The 18647-nt window shown below is 49.8% G+C and overlaps 2 protein-coding genes and 1 non-coding gene across 4 annotated transcripts in view; 1 reads left to right on the top strand and 2 right to left on the bottom strand.

Moving 5' to 3' along the window:
- Positions 1–1794: 1794 nt before the first annotated feature.
- On the bottom strand, positions 1795–9804 carry TOR1A (torsin family 1 member A). Its single transcript, XM_065928269.1, has 5 exons — positions 9483–9804; positions 8591–8856; positions 5792–5967; positions 5566–5693; positions 1795–2393 (listed from the first exon to the last, which is right to left on the bottom strand). The coding sequence occupies exons 1-5, from the start codon at positions 9661–9663 to the stop codon at positions 2143–2145; spliced, it is 1002 nt and encodes a 333-aa protein (XP_065784341.1). The 5' UTR covers positions 9664–9804; the 3' UTR covers positions 1795–2142.
- A 1399-nt stretch (positions 9805–11203) lies between these two features.
- C3H9orf78 (chromosome 3 C9orf78 homolog) overlaps positions 11204–18647 on the bottom strand; it is a 416805-nt gene continuing 409361 nt past the window's right edge. For both annotated transcript variants that reach the window (XM_065928265.1, XM_065928264.1), the window contains 7 exons: positions 17002–17053; positions 16803–16873; positions 16183–16260; positions 15284–15481; positions 14168–14304; positions 13969–14067; positions 11204–11868 (listed from right to left, as the gene is read on the bottom strand). In XM_065928265.1, coding sequence (XP_065784337.1) covers positions 11777–11868; positions 13969–14067; positions 14168–14304; positions 15284–15481; positions 16183–16260; positions 16803–16873; positions 17002–17053 — 727 coding nt within the window. In that variant the 3' untranslated portion in view covers positions 11204–11776. The remainder of the gene's footprint in view (positions 11869–13968; positions 14068–14167; positions 14305–15283; positions 15482–16182; positions 16261–16802; positions 16874–17001; positions 17054–18647) is intronic.
- On the top strand, positions 15655–15761 carry LOC136165604 (U6 spliceosomal RNA). The gene has a single exon (XR_010662612.1). It is a non-coding gene; the product is annotated as a U6 spliceosomal RNA (small nuclear RNA).

Raw genomic sequence — 18647 nt, 5'->3', positions numbered from 1 at the left:
AGAATCGACGTTTGCCTTAAAGGCTCTTTAGTACAAAGTTAAGTTGGATTAGATGATGAGTCACAGCCCAGCTAATTTTCGTGGATATAAATACCATCAAAAAGAGCTGGCCTCCCTTTATTTTTTGGCCGCACCCCACGGCCTGCGGCACCTTAGTTTCCCCACTGGGGGTCAGAGCCACACGCCCTCCACCGGAAGGCAGAGTCTTAATCACTGGACCACTGGGGAAGTCCCAGGCTGGTTTTCTTTCTAACAGATATGTTCTAAAATTAATGCGGGCAGGAAAGCGAGGCACTAAAATGTGATTCACGGCTGCCATTCTGCACCTAAAGCGAGGCTGAGCTGAGACCAGGAAACCTTGCCTGGTCTTCCAGCCCAGAACTCTGTTATATTAACCAGATCTCAGCTTAATCCCTCAACCTGGGCTCTTCGGTGAGTGATTTGTTCACACTGGCCCTTCCCAGGACTGAGGATGGAGCCCTTTCTAGAAAGTTGAGAACTGCACCATCAGGTCACCCACTCCCCCTGTTTCCTGGTTGGAATTGCTCATCCCGTGAGCCTGCCCTTCCACCTGGGTGCCAGGCTACTGCCGCTTCCACTTCCCCCACGCAGCCTCATTTGGAGACTGAACTTCCTAGGTGAGTCAGGGGATCCATGTCTCCTAGTAGGGACTCCCAGGGCCTGGGGATTGTTCAGATGAGTGATAGCCCCAGTCCATGAGTCCTGGGGACACGACAGCCGGCCAGCTTCAGGGCAACACCAAGAGCTCTCCAGTGCTCAGGGCTGCCTTAGGGGCCTGGGTGGCCTCAAGGAGTTCCTGAACTGGGTGCGTAGCCCTGAGGCAGGGGGTCCCTCGTCTTCTGTGCTTGCTGAAGACCACTCCTGTGGGCACTGCAGACACTCACACCCACAGGAGCCCTTGCAGGGACATCTGTGTGGCACAATACAAGGTATTTAGGCGCCTACACCGCTCTCTGCTGCTGCCTGGCTTCTCAGTGGGGGCCAGACTTGGATGAACTTCACAGCTGGAGTTGGGAGCTCCATGAACGCAAGACACCGTGACACCCCAGGGCACGGAGCAGAGCCGGAGCCACCCAGATCCTCAGCTGTGTCACACTCCTCCCCATTTCGGCCTGGGATGCTCTGTTAGGTCTCAATTCACAGCTCAAGCACAGGAGGTAGGGCCTCGAGGCGTCTGGTTTTTCACTTTTAAAATGTATTCCCAAATCATACCATTTATTTAACAAACAGAAACACTGCCTAGCATTATGGGGGCAGCTAAGGTTTGGGGAGTTCTGATTAAACATGATGAAAATGAGTAAAAAAATATGAAAAACCGTATTTTATGAAAATTTGGCAAAACCTGCCATAGTGCATGGCTCATTCAGGAATGGAAAGCAGAGAAGGGCCTTTGCAAAGCTGACTGACAGGCAAGGACAGGCTTGCAGACACTTTTCTTTCCAGGAAATTCTGTTTCTAACAAATTGTTCACAGTGTTACTAAGATCATTCACAGTGTTACAGTTCACAGTGTCACTGTGATGAACACTCCTGGGAAGGACACTCGGGCCTTATCTGTGACGGGCCTGAGTGTGTCTTCCTATCTAAAGGCTCATCGCCCTTGCGATGGTCATCCCATGACAGGTCTGCTCGCCGCGCTAGCCTCGGTCCCAAGTCACGCCATCCTACAGAGGACAGACTGAGGGCGGCTGGCTTGGGCATTTATGCAGTAGTGACATCACGGCATATGTTGTAATGATAGGAGATTATTAAAAAACACACACAAGTCAACAACTTAAGAGTCTGAAAAGTGTCTCATAATGTTAAAAACCATTTTAAATAAAAATTATCACATTTTTCAGTAAAACTGATTCATCCTTCCTTGAAACAGAAACACTTGAAATTAAAACATGATTTTTTAAAGAAAAAAATCATGAGCCCTGGCTTGGCTGGGCGCTGGCTCCTCCCCTCCTCTGCAGGCCCCGGGGGCTGTTCCCCATCTGCATCTGTCACTGACAGCCTGAGGGTTCTGCTGGATGAAAAAACAATGCCTGGGGAAGTGCTTATCCTGTCACACAGGAAGAATTCATCTTGCTCCTCTTCCAGGACCGGAGCGGGGATGTGGGAAGCTGCTCTGGTGCCATCAATCATCGTAGTAGTAATCTAACTTGGTGAACACGGTTTTGCAGCCTTTGTCGGAGAAAACTCTCTCCTCTTTGGGGAAAAATGTCATCTCCTCGGCCACCCTGCTCACAATGTCCTCGTCCACCTTGTAGCCTCGGGACTGCATTTCGACTCTGATGCACATCTTCAGGTGTTTATATTCCAGCGGGAGGAAGGGAACGAAATAGTCAATGAGGTTTCGGTCAATTAAGCTGCTATGCCAGAAGCCACCTGGGAAAAAGAAAAAGGTGCTGTTCATCCACTGTCAGTCCGTCCGCCCGGCCACATGCATCGGCCGGGTGTCCACCACGAGGTGGAGCCCTGCGCCTGCCCTCCGGGGGGGCTCGGTCTAAGGAGCAGGCAGACTAACCAGTGAGCTCGCCCAGCTCGACAGTGGGGGTGAGACTGCTGGGGTGATGCTCCTATGACAGCAGATGACAGGGTGACGCCACGGTGGGCGAGGAGGCCTCTGAAGACGTGAGCTCAAGACCTCGAGTGGGAAGGAGGCTCACCAGCCGTCCCAGGACAGACAGGCCATGCAGGCGAGGGACCAGACTCACAGGTTGGCAGGTTCCCGGGGGAAGACCAGCCTCTTGGAAATTTGCGACTGGCTGGGGTTCCTGTGGCTGGATTAGCGACAGGGTGGACGCTCACTGCTGCCGCCACCGTGTCCAAACCCTCCAGAGGGTTTGGGGGACCAAAAGAACCCCCGTCCCGGGAGGTAATGTGTGAGGACAGTGCTGTTCCAGCTGCAGGGCGTGCGCTTTCCCGGATGAGGCCTGAGCCGCCTGCGGTCACAGGGCCCCCCAGATCCCCGGCCTCTGGACCGTCCCACTCCCTCCTCTGAGGCGAGGCAGCACCCGCTGGGTTGCAGCCCGAGGTTCTTCAGAACTGTCTCCCCTTCCCGCTTCCGGCCTGTGCCTTAATCCTGGCCCGGCTCTGCCGCCATGCCCACCTGGGTTTCTCCCCCACGCTACCAGGCGCTTCTCTGACACCACCCGGAGGTCCTACAGTTCACCTCGGTTCTGATGACACCGCGCCCGGAGACTGCGTCAGGTCCCACAAGACGGCCTCCCCAGCCCCCCGACCGGAAGCTCCGGCTGTCCCCTGTGCTTCTGAGGTGCCGACGCCACCCCCCCTCCTTGGGTTCAATTACTTTGCAAGTGGAGCTCATGGAACTCAGAGAAACCTTTTATGACTAGATTACCGGTTTATATAAAAGGATATGACTCAGGAACAGCCAGCTGGAGGAGATGCATGGGGCAAGGGACGTGGAGCTCCCATGAACTCTGAGCCCACCACTCTCCCCAAATCTCTGCGCCTTCACCAGCCTAGAGCTCTCCGAACCCTGCTCTTTAGGGTTCTTACAGAAAATTCTTTACATAGGCATGACTGATTATATCACTGGCCACTGGCGACTGATTCAGCCTTTAGCCGCCCCTCCTCTCCCCAGGGGCCTGAAAGCGTTGGAGACTGAAAGCTGCAACCCTCCAATCCAGGGCGGTTCCCCTGGAAAGCGCCCCCCACCTTAGGTATTCTCCAAAAGTCACCTCACTTAACACAGACTCCGGAGTGGCTGAAAGGGGCTTGTCAGGAACATCAAGACACCTTTATGGCTCTTGCCACTTGGAAACTCCAAGGTCTTTAGGAGCTCTGGGCCAGAAAAATGTGGACAAAGGCCAGACACGTGTTTCTTACTGTCAATCACGGTATCACAATGGGTTTATTCTCGTCCTGCCCAATGGGGCTTTGTACCCAGCTGGTGCTCAGTAACACCTGACTGCCTGGATGGGGTGCAGTCTGTGGCCGCGGGAAAGAACCAAACTGAGGGCTGAGCGGTAGGCCCGCAGCGACTGGGACAGCCCTGGCCAGTCTCCTGAAGGCCTGCCGGACTTGCCTGAGGCTGGGGACGGAGCCCAGCCAGGCAGACGCTGACCTGCCTCCCGGGGTGCACAACGGAGGAGCCGCCCAGTCAGCCAGTAAACAGACGATTCCAGGTACTGCCAAGGGCTGTGAATGCTCACTGGGGCCGTCAGGCAAGGAGGGCGGAAGGCTAATCGGCCAGGGAGTCAGGACAACCAGGACCCCCAGAGACCCCTGAAGATCGCTCAGGTGCAGCAAATGGCCTTACATAACACTGACTGATCATTCCCTGGTCGATCCTCAGCCTGACGGCCCCTCCCCCATGTGCCCCCACCCACGTGCACTGGGACTTCAGCGGCCTGCTCCACACCTCTGTTCCCACGCCTCCAACGTGTCATTTCCCCCGCTCCCTGCAAACCTGCTCCTCCTGGAGGCGGTCCCCTGAACGAACAGGGCGGGCAGGGAGGCCCTGCCAAGTGCTCAGGCCAGATCCTCAATTCCTTTCTCATTCCCACACAGTCCTTTAGGAAATCTCACTGTTTCTACCTTCAAAACACATGCCAGGCCGACCGTGACCTCCCACCCCCAAGCCGCCAGCATCTCTCCCCCGGGTTGTTGCAGCTGCTCCTCGCTGGCCTTGCCCCCGCCCCCGCTGCCGCCTCAGTCTGTTCTCCACCTGGCAGCCAGGCAGCCCTGTTAAAACTAGGTCTGAACAGGGCAGTCAACTCAAAACCCTCCAAGGACTCCCTTTTCCACTTGCAGTCAAGCCCTGCTGTGGGTCCCCAGGCCTTCCACGACCTGCAGCCTACCCCAAGCTCCAGCTCTTATCTGGCCTCCTGCTCTTCTCCTATGTTCCTCTTCGTTCAGGCACACTCCCACCTCAGGGGCCTCGCGTGTGCTGTTCCCTCTGGTGCGATGCCTTTCCCTCTTGTTTCCACATGGCTCCCTCACTCCTCAGGTCAGCTCAGATGTCACCCTCCCATGAGCCTTCCCTCACCACTCTATTTAAAACTGCAGCCCATCCTTGTCAGGCTATTCCTCTGGGGCACAGACCCTCAGAGTTCCAGGGTAAGGCAAGACAGCAAGGGACCTGACGGCCCATCTCCATCAGAGCATCCCCAGCAGCCCTCCTTGTTCTACCACCTGCTTCAACTTAGCTGAAGAAAACAGAAGCAAATTTTCGAGATCTTGAGGATCAACAAAGTTCCTCTTTCTTGAGTGTGAGTAAAAGTCACCTGGAGTTTGTTTACAGATTCCCTCAGGAATTCAGACCTCAGTAGGCCTGGGGAAGGGACTGAGAATCGGTCCCAGGTGATGGGGAGGCTGTCAATCTAAAGCAGGGATGCAGGATCATGAATGGGGCCAGGGGAGGGGTCTGGTGTTGGGAGCAGATAACTCCATTTACCGTGCTTTCTTTTCCTTCACCGCGCTGCACTGCCTATGGGATCTCAGCTCCCTGACCAGGGTTCAAACCCACGGCCCCTGCATTGCAAGTGCAGAGTCTTAACCACCGGACCGCCAGAGCAGTGCCCCCACTTACTGTTCTTGTTATTGAAGGCCGACACAGACAAGGCATGCTCCATGTCTTTGAGCTTGATTTCTTCCCTCTGCTTTCCACTTCTCCAGAAATCTAAAGCCACGTCTGTGATCCTTTCTGCTCCAGCATTGCTGCGGGACAATTCCAATGAATAAGGACTGGGGTGCTTCTCCCCGAAGCCCCTAGGGCTGGGGCTCAGAGCTCAACCATGTCCCGGCCCCGACTTTACCTGAGAAATATGAAGATGGCTTTCTGATAGGAGACGCCATCCAGGTTGTCGTAATAGTCTAGGTAAGGCTTGATGGCGTCTATGAGGCCGGCGTGCATCTTGTCCATTTCGTCAAATATGAAGATGGACCTTGCACAGGCACTCACGTTGCCGCGAATCCACGACTGTAACTGATCCTGAGTGACAAGGGGGAAGCCAAGAGGTTCTCAGAAGTGCGACCGACACAGCCGGGGTGGGGGGCGCTATTACACTACAGATGGGGTCTACAGAGCCTGCATTTACAAGAGCTCACTGTGTGCTTCCCGCTGTGCTGGGAACTTCACGCGAGCTCTTCTGTTCCTCACCACAACCCACATAGTGGGCATCATCACGCCCATCTTACAGATGAGAAGGCCAAGGCACAAAGCGCATAATCAACTGAGACTCCAAAATTTCCCCAATGTTAAAAAATTGGTCTGTAACAGAGGGAAGATTTGAACCACACCCTGCCTGATTCCAAGGCCCCGCACCCTGATTATAATTCTTGTCCTGTGACATGTCACATGGATGCTACATTGCTAGTCCTCTGTCATCAAAATGAACATGTTAAAAACATATTCTGTGGACACCAGCCTTCTTGGGGGAAGGCAGAGACTGAGTAACCTCTTCCCTGAGTAAGTCTTTGGAAGAACCTGGAGAAGGGCTCTAACGTTTCCAGAGGGGTAAAGAGACCTCAAGAGTACACATGCTTGAAGATGAGTGTGGGGAGGCAACATTCCTGAGTTTCTGAAACAGTGCCTGGAGGCCACTAGAATAAATCTGCTTAAATGGAACATTCCCTACGAACATTATGTAGGTACTTCTTATATTAAGCAATCAAGATGAGGAGAGAGGACCCTTTTCATCAGAAATTTGAGCTATGGTTTTCACAATGCTTTCCTAGATGTTTTCCCCTACTATAAGGAGAGGGCTTCCCAGGTGGCTCAGTAGGTAAAGAATCCGTCTGCAACGCAGGAGACACAGGAGACCCAGGTTGGATCGCTGGGTCAGGAAGATCCCCTGGAGGAGAGCATGCAATCCACTCCAATATTCTTGTGTGAAGAATTCCATGGACAGAGGAGCCTAGCAGACTACAGTCCATGGGGTTGCAAAGAGTCAGACACAAGTGAAGCGACTGAACACACACACAAGGTAAGAAGAAAGTTAGCTGTTAGTTTCTGAGGAAAATTCTGGAAGTTACAATATAGGTCTTGACGTCTTATGATGTGGAGTTTTGCTTGGCTACTCAGACCATGGATACAGTGTTCCATGGGTGTCTGTTAACCAAAGCAGTAACTTTGCTCTTTTTGTGCAAAATCACTTCAGTCGTGTCTGACTCTTTGCGGCCCCGTGAACTATAACCAGTCAACTCTCCTGTTCATGAGATTCTCCAGGCAAGAATACTGGAGTGGGTTGCCATGCCCTCCTCCAGGGGATCTTCCCAACCCAGAGATCAAACCTGTGTCTCTTACGTTGGCAGGTGGGTTCTTTACCCCTAGCACCACCTGGGACGCCCAACTCTGCTTTGTAGATATGAATTAACCTCTATTTACAGAACAAGAACCTCAGGAGAGCTGGAGTGACTTGAACAAGGCCACAAAGTAAGTCACTGTTTATATGAGGATTCCCTCAGGTCTGGCAGGCTCCAGCAGCCAAGGCCTTCCATTCTGCTCCTCCCTCTTACAGACAACAACAGAGAACGTACATGGAGCACTCACTACAGACAAGACCCTGTTCGAAGCACGGTTCACCTGTTTTATTGTGATCTTCCAAAACCCATCAAAGCAGTTCACCACTGCATTTTCTGTTTCACAGACAAGGAAACTGAGGTGCAGGGAGGTTATGTAACTTGCTCAGTCACATAGCTATTAAACAGTGAAGATGGAATGCTAACTAGGAAGACCAACTCGTCCCTATTTGCCTGGAACTTTCCCAGTTGTAGCAGCGAAAGCCTCACATCCCAGGAACTCCTGGGCAGTCAGTGACCCTGATGCTCATCCAAGCTGAAGGGAAAAATGTGTTCACACAGGTGAGACCAAAAAAAAAAAAGAGGCAATAAGTTACCAGTGATCTGAATGCTCATGTGCTGAGCATCATGTTGAGCACATGAGCACATATTCGACAGGTTTAAGAGCTCAAGAAATTCTCAGACTTCCCTGGTGATGCAGTGGTTAAGATTCCCAGCTTCCACTGCAGGGGGTGGCACGGGTTCAAACCCTGGTCAGGGAACCAAGACCCAACATGCTATGTGGCATGGTAAAAAATTCGTTAAAAAGAAATTCTCACAACCGCCATTTGATAGATGAAGAACCTGAGTCTCAAGAGAGGTCAGGTGACTCTCCCAACATTACATAGCTTATAGGTGGGAGCCTGGGGCTCAAATTCAGGTGTGTCTGCCCCGAAAGCCAGGCTGTTAAATCAGTGAGTTCAAGTGTAAAACCAAACTTAGGCCTCCCTAGAAATGTTTCTCCTTTTATAAAACATGTTAGATTTGAAGAGCTTTAAACTGGATTTGATTATATCCATCTCTAAAATCCTACCACACCACTTACTGAGTACCACACGCAGTCTGTTTTCAGAAACCACCACAAGCTTTGATGGTGTCATTGCTCCTGTCATCTCCAACCCTCTGTAATTTCCACACTTTTTAAAGGCAAAACAACACGTGTGGCTGTTTTCAGGGTTCACTCCTTTCAACACAGAACATCCAAATCCCATCCCCCAACAAAGAAACCCCAAAGCCAGCATCATCCGGGGAGGATCCCAAAATTTGACCCTTGCCTTATACAGGGTGATATTCGAGATGTGTGGGAAGTGCAGCGTGGCCACAAACAGGTGGACATAGTCACTGTTCAGACCACCCTCGTAGATATTCTCCGCGATGATCTTGCTGACAAAATTTTTGCCAGTGCCTGTCCACCCGTGCAGGGAGAGGGTGAGAGGTTTCTTGGGCTTCGGGTTGCTGATGAAGCCAGACACAGCATTTAAGATGACTTTCTTTGCAAGATGCTGTCCGAAGAGCTTGCTGTCGAGATCCTTCTGCAGCGCTGCGAAAAAAATCAAAGCCAGTCAGGCGGGGAGTAGGGGGACACACCTGGCAAAACGTAGCCCAGTTTACAGGTTCATGTAAAGCCAGCAAAGCCCACTAAGGTCTTCCAAGCGTTTACTGGGACGCAGACGTAGGTAGGCACTCGGCCCAGGTGACCCGTGAGTCCAGGAGGCCCTCCCTCTGCAAGTCCTGCCCACTCTTTCGGATGAGACCCCTGGCTCCAGTGCCTCCGCCAGCAGCGCGAGCCCCTCACCCCACCCCTGTCCCTCCCCACCCGAAGGCCGGCAGAAGAAAAAGGGCAGCGTAATTCGGCCCCGCTGCTCCGCGTCGGGAGAGCCCCCACCAGCCTTCCCGTCTCCGGCGAGGAATGAGCAAAAAAAATCTCTGAAGGAAGTTTCCGCCCGCTTTCTGGGAAGGTGCAGCTGGCATCCGCAGGTCTCAGACCAGAGTCCGATCGGCCTGCGGTCGTGGCCCAGGAGCCAGGCCCTGTGCCGCACGCCGGTTCCGGGTGCGGGCCCCACCTCCAGCCACCGGCTGGGCACTGCCCGGGCTTCCGGGCCTCCTGGCCGCCCCCCGCCTCTGACCCCCTTTCCAGCTCTCGCACCAGCCCCCGGCCCATCCTACCTTCCCGGCTGAGGCTCCGCTTCGGGCTGCAGCACTCGGCGAACAGGCAGTAGAGGCGCGGGTAGGAGATGTAACCGGTGAGGACGCCGGCCAGAGCCAGTCCCAGGCTGATGGGCTCCACCGCCCGCACCGCCAACGGCGCCAGCAGCAGCAGGCCCAGCGCAGCCCGCCCCAGCTTCATGCCGGGACCCGCGCCGCCCTGCGCGTTCTCGCGCCTACCGCCGACCGGCGCCGCCACCAGACCGCGCTTCCGCTTCCTCCCGCCGGCGCCGCCATTCTTCAAAGAGGCGGATCGCCTTCGACGCCGGCGGCCGCCATCTTTGTGAAGGGCAAAGCCCTTTCCTGCTTTGGGTGCTGGGGTAGTTGGAGGGGCCAACTTTTTTTCTCTTTTAGTAAAACTTGCTTTTGGGGCACAGTTTTACATGGGCTTCCCTGGTGGCTCAGACGGTCCGCCTGCAATGCTGGAGACCCGGGTTCGATCCCTGGGTCGGGAAGATCCCCTGGAGAAGGAAATGACTACTCACTCCAGTACTCTTGCCTGGAGAATCCCATGGACAGAGGAGCCTGGTGGGCTGCTGTCCACGGGGTCGCAAAGAGTCGGACACGACTGAGCGACTTTACTGACTTTCGTTTATAGAAAAGTTGAGAGGACTGAACAGAGAGGTTCCACATTACCACACCCTCGCACGCAGTTCCCGCTATTGTTCACATCTTACACTAGTAGGTTTTGTTGTTGCTGTCATTAGTTATGTTACATTTGTTAAAATTAATGAGCCCATGTTGATATATCGTAACTAAAGTTTTTTATTTCCTTGTTGTTTAGTTGTTCAGTCGCTCTTTTTTTGCGACCCCATGGGCTATAGCAAAGCCAGGCTCCTCCGTCCACGGGATTTCCCAGGCAAGAATACTGGAGTGGGTTGCCATTTCCGTCTCCAGGGGATTCCCCACAGCCAGGGATCCAACCGGTGTCTCCTGTTTTGGCAGGGGGATTCTTTACCACTGAGCCACGTAGGAAGCCCTAATCTTTTGTAGGATTCTCAACTACTGGAATTTGATGCTCTTCTTAGATTGGAGTTATGGGTTTGGGGGAGGAATATACTTTACAGAGATGCTATTTTTATAACATCATATCATAGGTACATATAATCAACATGATTTATGACTGTTGACATTGACCTTCCTCACCTGGATAAGGTAGTGTTGGTCAGGTCTCTCCCAGGTAACAATTATTTCCTCTCATTCATTCATTCATAATTTTGAGGCTCTCCTATGGACTAGATCCTGGGGATTGAAGGAAAAAAAATGAGGTGCAGGTGAATCGTGGCTTCACTGACCTTGCGTTTGAGTGAAGGGGAAGAAAAGAAAATCTCTTACAGATGAGCAAACAGGCTGCAAGGCAAACGGATGTGTCCAAGAATTTAATAAAGAAGCTGTGAGCAGGACTCGGATCCGACTCCAAAGCCAAATGTCAGTAACCACATGATACCTGATTTAAATCAGCCCAGGAGTCAACCAACCTGTTCTTTCCTCATCACAACCTGTGTACCTACCTCACGAAAAGCAACAGCACAAGTGGCACCAACCTGATAGCTCAAAGTTTGGTGCCTATCCCAAATGAGAAAAACCCCTCTCAATGACTGAACTTTGCTTTTGAGTTACCCAGCCCCCAGGCTATGAACACATGATCACTGCTGGTGTAAGGAGACGCAAAACAAAAAACGCTGGGTCCATTTCATATTTAATATTTAAATGCTTAAAATGATAGAAATTACTTTTTCTTTCTTTAATGAAAAGAAACATAACTGTAAAAGTCAGAAAATACTAGTGTTCCTTTGATCGTCTAGATTTTTCTACTTTCAGCTGGATCCACTGTAAACAGTGAAGGAAGCATTTCTGAATCTCACTCTAGATATCTGAAAGCAAAAGACAATGACTGCATATATTATAATAAAAGCCCAATCAAAAGGATATTATCTCACCCTGAAACACAGAGCTGTTTCCTCCTGACCCAGGGCAAATACTAAGAGAAAGTCAACATATTTACAAACAAGATTTAATAATGCTCACAAGACTAGTTTGCTCCCAAAAAGGAAAACTACACATTGTTTCAAAAGGTTACAAATTCAATGCCTGAAAATCCCACAGGTAAGCAGCAGGACTGACAGAGTCTGTTTTGGGAGCCATCTGCTAGCCAATGAGCAGGCTTCTGTCCAGGAAATCTTTCATCATGGGGATAAAGGGAGTGGACAACAGTATTTATATCCCACGCTGCACCTCTCCCCATTTAGCCTCCCTCAGTACCGCCTGTTCATCTTCTTGAACTTCTCGTAATGATAATCATCCGTGGCCTTCTCATTAGCAGGACGCTTGCGGTTGGGAGGGGACCCTGAGAAGGAAAAGAGGAAAAGCTGTTTGCCATGCTGGAAGCCACTGACAGGCTTAGCTCTGCACAGGCCAGGACAACCATACCTGTGTCTCACTCCCAAGAGGCGCCCCAATGCCTACCCTAGTCAACAGGAACACGGGAAGGCCTCAGTAGGTATGTGTTACTGAGTGAAGAGCAGTAAGTATGGTGGAGTCAGGTGCCAGCTGAAATATGCTGACTTTAGTGTTAGACCAGGTGAACAACAGAGTCCCGTGGACTGCAAAGAGATCAAACCAGTCCATCCTAAAGGAAATCAATCCTGAATATTCACTGGAGGGATTGATGCTAAAGCTGAAGCTCCAATACTCTGGCCACCTGATGTAAAGAGCTGACTCACTGCAAAAGACCCTGATGCTGGGAAAGACTGAGGGCAGAAGAGGGCGACAGAGAATGAGATTTTTAGGTAACATCATTGACTCAATGGACACGAGTTTGAGCAAACTCCAGGAGATAGTAAAGGACAGGGAAGCGGGCGTTCTTCAGTCCATTGGAGTCACAAAGAGTCACACATTACTCAGCGAATGAACAATAACAAATTCAGCAAAGTCTCAACTGCATTGAGAGTCTGACTAGGTGTCAGGCAGGGCACAAATGTTTTTAGACACGACTTCCTTTCACCTGCCCAGAAATCCTAGCAGGGGCATGTTACCAACTCTCCTCAGAGAGGTTAGCTGACTTGCTCAAGGTCACTCAGAAAGTGACAGGAAGCTAAGCATTGAACCCAAATCTGGTGCCTCTAAAATCTGTTTAACAGATATTAATAACAGGAAACTCTTTGGGAATCAAAGACTACTCGACCAAAGTGTTACAGAAAATCATTTTTGAAGTAGGAAGGAAGAACCAGAGAAGTCTCAGCAATTAGCATTTCCTAAGAATTGTCCCATTGTTGATGAAAGAGATGACACTGCCTGGTGCTAAGAGCATGTGGGGAAGGGCACTGCTGGATGCCGCTGGTGGAACACGTTAGCATCACGCTTCCAGGGGATCATTTGTCGAATTCTCAGAAGACAGCATTAAGACACCATAGAGTCAAGGATGATCATCATTAGATAGGGAAACATGGGAAACAAGCTGAGTGTCTCGCCAGAGGGAAACGGTTAGACTAAAGGATGTCTACCTGTCCAGCAGAGCGTGGTGTGCCCATTGAAAGGGAGAATGTAATTTACTGTCATGAAGAGACAGGCAGAGGACACTAAAGAGCGGTGACATCCTATTAAGTATGTATACAATACATGTATTTTTTTAAAAAAGTCGGGAAGGTTACACAGTTCACCCTTGGTATCCATGGGTTCAACAACCAACCCCAGGCTGTGTAATGCTGCAGTTACAATTGCTGTTGGTTGGAAGCCGTGGGTACCGAGGGCTGACTGTGGAACTTGAGCTTGAGCATCCATAGATTCTGGTGTCGGCAGCAGGTCCTGGAACCAGCCCCCTGAGAATACTGAGGGTTAACAATACGTAACAATGTTGTATATACCAGAAACTAACACGGCAGTGGAAAGCAATTATATTACAATTAAAAAATAAATAAATAAATAAAGAGAACCCGCTGTACAGTTCAGAGAAAAAAAAGATCTACTGTACAGCACAGAGGACTGTGCTCAGCATCCGGCAATAAACCATAACAGAAAAGACTGAAGAAGGACATGCATGCCCATGTGTAGCTGAATCACTTTGTATACAGTGGAAACTAATGCAATGCTGTAAATAAAACTATGCTTCAATAAAATAAAATTTAAAAATAAAAAATGTTAACTGCGGCCTTCCTTGGGTGGTGAAACCACAAGTAACGTTTGTTTTTGCTTATCCAAGTTTTCTGAGTCTCTGTTATATTTGATAGCCCTTAAATCCTTAGAGCAACCCCAAGTGGTACATTTTATTACCAACCCCACTTTAAAGGTGAGGAAACTGAGGCTGGGAAAGGGGACGGCACACAACCATGGTCCAGAGAAAGAACTAGACCCAGATGCCGTGGCCCCAAGGCCCAAGCGCCGCCCCTCCCCGCCTGCACGGACCCTGGGCCACGCCGCCCCCAGCGGCCCGAGGCCCTGCTGTACTCACGCTCAGGCTCCGGCTTCTCTGTGTCCCCCACGCGCAAGGGTCGGGCTTTGGGCTCCTCTTTGTTTCTCCGTATGGGAGCGTTGAGCTCCTCGTGGTAAACTGGACGGGAGACCAGGGGCATGTCAGACAGAGTGGGGGGACCCGGGGACCGCGGCCCAGCGGCGCGGGGAGGGGCCGCCCCCCGGAGCGCGGCGCTTACAGCGGTTGTGCTGCACGTAGTTCACCGCCATGTTGGTGGGCACGAACGAGGTCTCGCTGTCTTTCTTCTTGTTCTGCTGCTCAGCCAGCAGACGGGCCTTGGCGTCCTCCGTGGAAATGATGTTTTTTATTTTCGCACTGTGGGGAGAGAGGGGCCACACCACGGTTAGCGCTTTGCAACTGTGGGCCTCAGATGGAACTGACTGCGGGCTCCAAGCACCCCCGCTCAGCTGCATAAGGATGTCGTCCTCAGGGCACACTCTCTGCAGCTCACCAGCTCCCCTGTGGCCGCAGTGTCACGGCGCTCTCACGGCATCAGAGATGCAGGACTTACTCTCTTCTGATCAAGGGGAAACTAAGCCAGAGGTCAGGTGAACTCCCTAAGGCTCAAAGCCAGTGAGGCCAGGAAGGAGGTGAGAACCCAGAGGTCTCCAAACTTTCTACCACACCTGAAGAAGATTCTGACCCTGTATTTGCTCCATAAAAGTCCCCTTTTAGAGCAGATGCTTTGTAGTTAAAATAAAAGGAGAATCACGGGGTGGGTGAACCTTATCACTGCTCCTGCTGAAGAGAGCAGGAGAATACAAGGACCTATTGGAAGCACTGTGAACAAAGGCTAAATAAAAACAAACTTTCGGAACTTCCCCGGTAGTCAAGTGGTTAAGAATCCACCGTCCAATGCAGGGCACTTGCGTTTGATCCCTGGTTGGGAAACTAAGATTCCACATGCCATGGTAAGCCCATGCGCCCCAACTAGAGAGAAGCCAGCATGCCACAATGAAAGATCCAGCATGCTGCAACTAAGACCCGAAGCAACTGAATAAATAAATAAATATAAAAGAGAAAACAGAAAGAAAGTAACCCTCTACTTTGTAAAACAAACCAAATACTTTTGTTTTTGGTGGTGACAGTCCCTTGTGTCTTTAACTGCTCTGACCAACCCAGAGAAACTCTGGGCAACAACCATGTCTGCAGACCAGAGAGGGTAAGTTTGTATCTGTGGGTTTCCAAGAAGACAGATTAAGAAACAGCCCCCTTAATTGTTAACTGGAAAGCAGAGAGCTGGCCCTTCTGCCTAGGGGCGGGAGACAGGCACAACCGTGGGTCTGAAACTCACTCGATGCCGAGGTCCACCTCGGGGATGCCGCTTAGCATCTGGTTGGACAGCATCTCCTCCGTCTTCTTTGCCGAGGAAACCCGGATGTTTTCCGGCAGCTCATAAAGGCAATCCTCTGCATTCTTTGGCTTGACTTTCTGTTCTTCGTGTTCCACAATCCCTTTCCGCTTCTTCAGCTCTGTCTCAATGTACTTCATCCTGAAACAAGATACCCACAGGCCTCAGGGAGGGGCAGAACAGCCCCAACCTTGGCCCAGAGCCATGATGGGTGATGATGAAGTTGCCATCATTCCATGAAGAAGTGAGAAAAACAAAAATAACTTTTGAGTTTTTAAATCAAGCTAAAATCTTTCAATTTAAAGCACCAATCTGTGCTCGCTTCAGCAGCACATATACTAAAATTGGAACGATACAGAGAAGATTAGCATGGCCCCTGCGCAAGGATGACACGCAAATTTGTGAAGCGTTCCATATTTTTTGATGCACGTGTCCTTCAGAAAAAAATAAATAAATAAAGCACCAATCTATATAATGAGATCCTGTCTCACCACATCATATGTAAGTTTCTTTGATGGCAGTTTTCATTTAACAGCCTTGGTGGCAAAATGAAAAATGGGCAAGTCCAATGTTTCTCCCTGCAATTTTTTTTAGGGGGTGGGATGGGAATACTACTAGCCAAGGAATCTAAAAATTCTAAGAACCACGTTCTTAAAGAATTCTTGAGGATTTCAAAGTTCTCAAGCCTGAGGTGGTGGGGTAAGGGGGACCAGGGACACAAGAGGGGTCAAATTTGCTGTTTTTGGATAAGATTAGAAATGTCATCTGTGACTAAATGTCTTAGACACTATCTGGCTGGAGCCCACCCGCAAACACTCACTGCTAAAAAGACTGACACCTACATGTCGGCATCCTCATCCCTTCGGTTGGTTTCTGCAGAAAATGATGTCCCCAGATGGAGGTCTTCCTCTTCGCTGATCCTACAAAAAAGAGAACAGTGAAGGAGAGCCTTAGAGTCACAGATAAATGAGGCTGAAAAGGATACTACATGAATAAAACAAGTATGCAATGAAAGGTACAACATCCTGTCCATGGTTGGAAAACAATAAGATACATATATAACATGTAAACAGAAGGAACTCCAGGAATATACGCAAGCATGCTGACGGCTTCTGGAGATACTTCAGGGGGAATGAGTAGATATATTTATTTTTCACTTTTGCATTGCTTGTATTATTTTGGTAACTGTGTTTCTGTTTTTCCTAAAAAAGAAAAATAACTTCCACATGGGTTTGAAACACAATATACAATACACCTTTACAAGAGGTCCCTCCTACATCACGCTAAGTTAACTTTTGAAGAGTTTTTGTTTTCTTTTGCTTTTAAACAACATAACTCTTTACAGAACACAAAGGGCACTTCAAGTCATATAAAAGCTGCAGCACGTCCCAGCTCCCTGGGGGAACACAAACCCAGGCAAGCGGTGCAGGTGAGTTTGATTCTGAGCCTGTTTTGCACGTACTTATCTTTGCCCCTTTCCTTTAGTTTCTTCATGTCCACCATCCCGCCTGTCTTCATCTGAAAGGGATCATCCTGCAGAAAGCAAACAGCGGAGAAGAAGCATCTGTGTAACTTGCAGTGGAATGTTTGAAAGAAAACTCAATCACCCACTGAAGAGCAGTCACATCTTTCCAGTGCCCAGGGAGGGTCCCACAACTCACCACTAGAGTGGTCTCTTCTTGTACCTTCTCTCCCACCAGCAGGGCAACAGCACTGAGAATAACCAAAAAGCAGAGGAGAGAGAGAGATGGCACAGATCAGAGATGAGGAGGAACATTCCAGAAGTCTGCAACATTAGTGCGGGGTTAAGATTTGAGGATTGGACACCAAAGCCAGATGGAAAAGCCTACAAGAACAACAGGGACCAAGAGACACTGCAGGGGCCTCCCCTGTGGTCCAGGGGCTAAGACTCCTCACTCTCAATGCAGCGGCCCTGGTCGGGGAACTATCCCACATGCAGCAACCTAGAGTTTGCACGCTTCCATGAAGACTGAAGATCCCATGTGCCACAACTAAGACCTGCTGCAGCCAAATAAACAAAATAAATTTTATTAAAAAATAAAAGAGGGTGAGAGGGACACTCTAGATGCTAGAGGTGGGGGCAGTGTTCACCTAAGTGGTACACTTTCCTACAAAGTCATTTGGGATTATCTTAGCTTAGAAACCTCATTTCTAAGATTTTGCCTTCACAGAAAATGAGGCTAAAGACAAGTGTAGGAAAATACCATTGCAGTCTTAGGAAAATACCATTGCAGTCTTATTTGGTGGTGAAATTTTGCACAATGACCTACAGATCCCAAAATAGAGGGGATAAGTTAAATTATAGTATGTATATCTGGTGGAATATTATGCAGCTATTAAAAAGGTTTTTTGGGGAAAAGATTACCCACAATGTGGATGAATACCCACAGTATCATGAGTTGAAAAGACAGTAGTCCTCCCCCTTAGCTGTGGTTTCACTTTTCACAGTGTCAGTTATCTACAGTCCAAAAATATTAAATAGAAAATTCCAGAAATAAAAAATTCATAAGTTTTAAATTATCTATCAGCTATTATGAACAGTGTGATGAATCTCTGCCCTCTTGCCTGGTCTGACAGAGAAGGTGAACCACCCTTTTGTCCTGAGGGTCCACACTGTATATACAACCTTCCCATTAGTGTGGGAAAAAATACTCTGCATAAGAGTTGATACTATTCAAGCTTCAGGCATCCACTGGGGTCTTGGAACATAGCCCCTGTGGATAAGAGGGGACAATTGAAGCATAGAAAAAAATAAGGCTGCTCACAGTCTTTACAAGAGAGAGAGAAAACAGACAGGGAAAAACATTAAATGTCAACACTGGTCACCTCTTTATGGGAGAATTATAGGTACTGTTTATTTTCTTGATTATACCTTTCTAAATTTTCCCAAACTCTTTTAACAATCAGTGTGCATTTCACAATTAATTTAAGTGTAATAAAAACACTAGTCTGGAATTCCCCGGTGGTCTAGTAGTTAAGAATCCACCTGCCAATGCTGGGTACATGGATTTGATCCCTGGCAGGGGAAGATTCTGCAAGCTGAGGGGCAACTAAGCTTGTGAGTCACAACTACAGAGCCCGTGTGCCACAAGTCCTGAAGTCTGGGCACCCGAGGGCCAGTCTCTTGAAACAAGAGAAGCCACTACAACGAGAAGCCCAAGCATCACAACTAGAGAAAGCCCCTGCATAGAAACGAAGACCCAGTGCAGTCAACAGTTCAGCTCAGTCATGTCCAACGCTTTGCAAACCCATGGACTGCAGGACACCAGGCTTCCCTGTCTGTCAC

The sequence above is a fragment of the Muntiacus reevesi genome, chromosome 3 (assembly GCF_963930625.1).
Source record: "Muntiacus reevesi chromosome 3, mMunRee1.1, whole genome shotgun sequence".
Taxonomy (NCBI): Eukaryota; Metazoa; Chordata; class Mammalia; order Artiodactyla; family Cervidae; genus Muntiacus; species Muntiacus reevesi.
Note: the sequence above shows the minus strand (reverse complement) of the source record. Positions and strands in the feature narration are given on the sequence as shown.

What these genes read in the sequence shown, in the direction of transcription:
- TOR1A (XM_065928269.1), bottom strand. Translation starts at nt 9,663, where the DNA reads ATGAAGCTGGGGCGGGCTGCGCTGGGCCTGCTGCTGCTGGCGCCGTTG. An exon ending in GCGGAGCCTCAGCCGGGAAG is followed by an intron (nt 8,857 to 9,482) that starts GTAGGATGGGCC and finishes TTTTTTTCGCAG; the next exon opens with CGCTGCAGAAGGATCTCGAC. An exon ending in GGCCTTCAATAACAAGAACA is followed by an intron (nt 2,394 to 5,565) that starts GTAAGTGGGGGC and finishes TCTTTTTCCCAG; the next exon opens with GTGGCTTCTGGCATAGCAGC.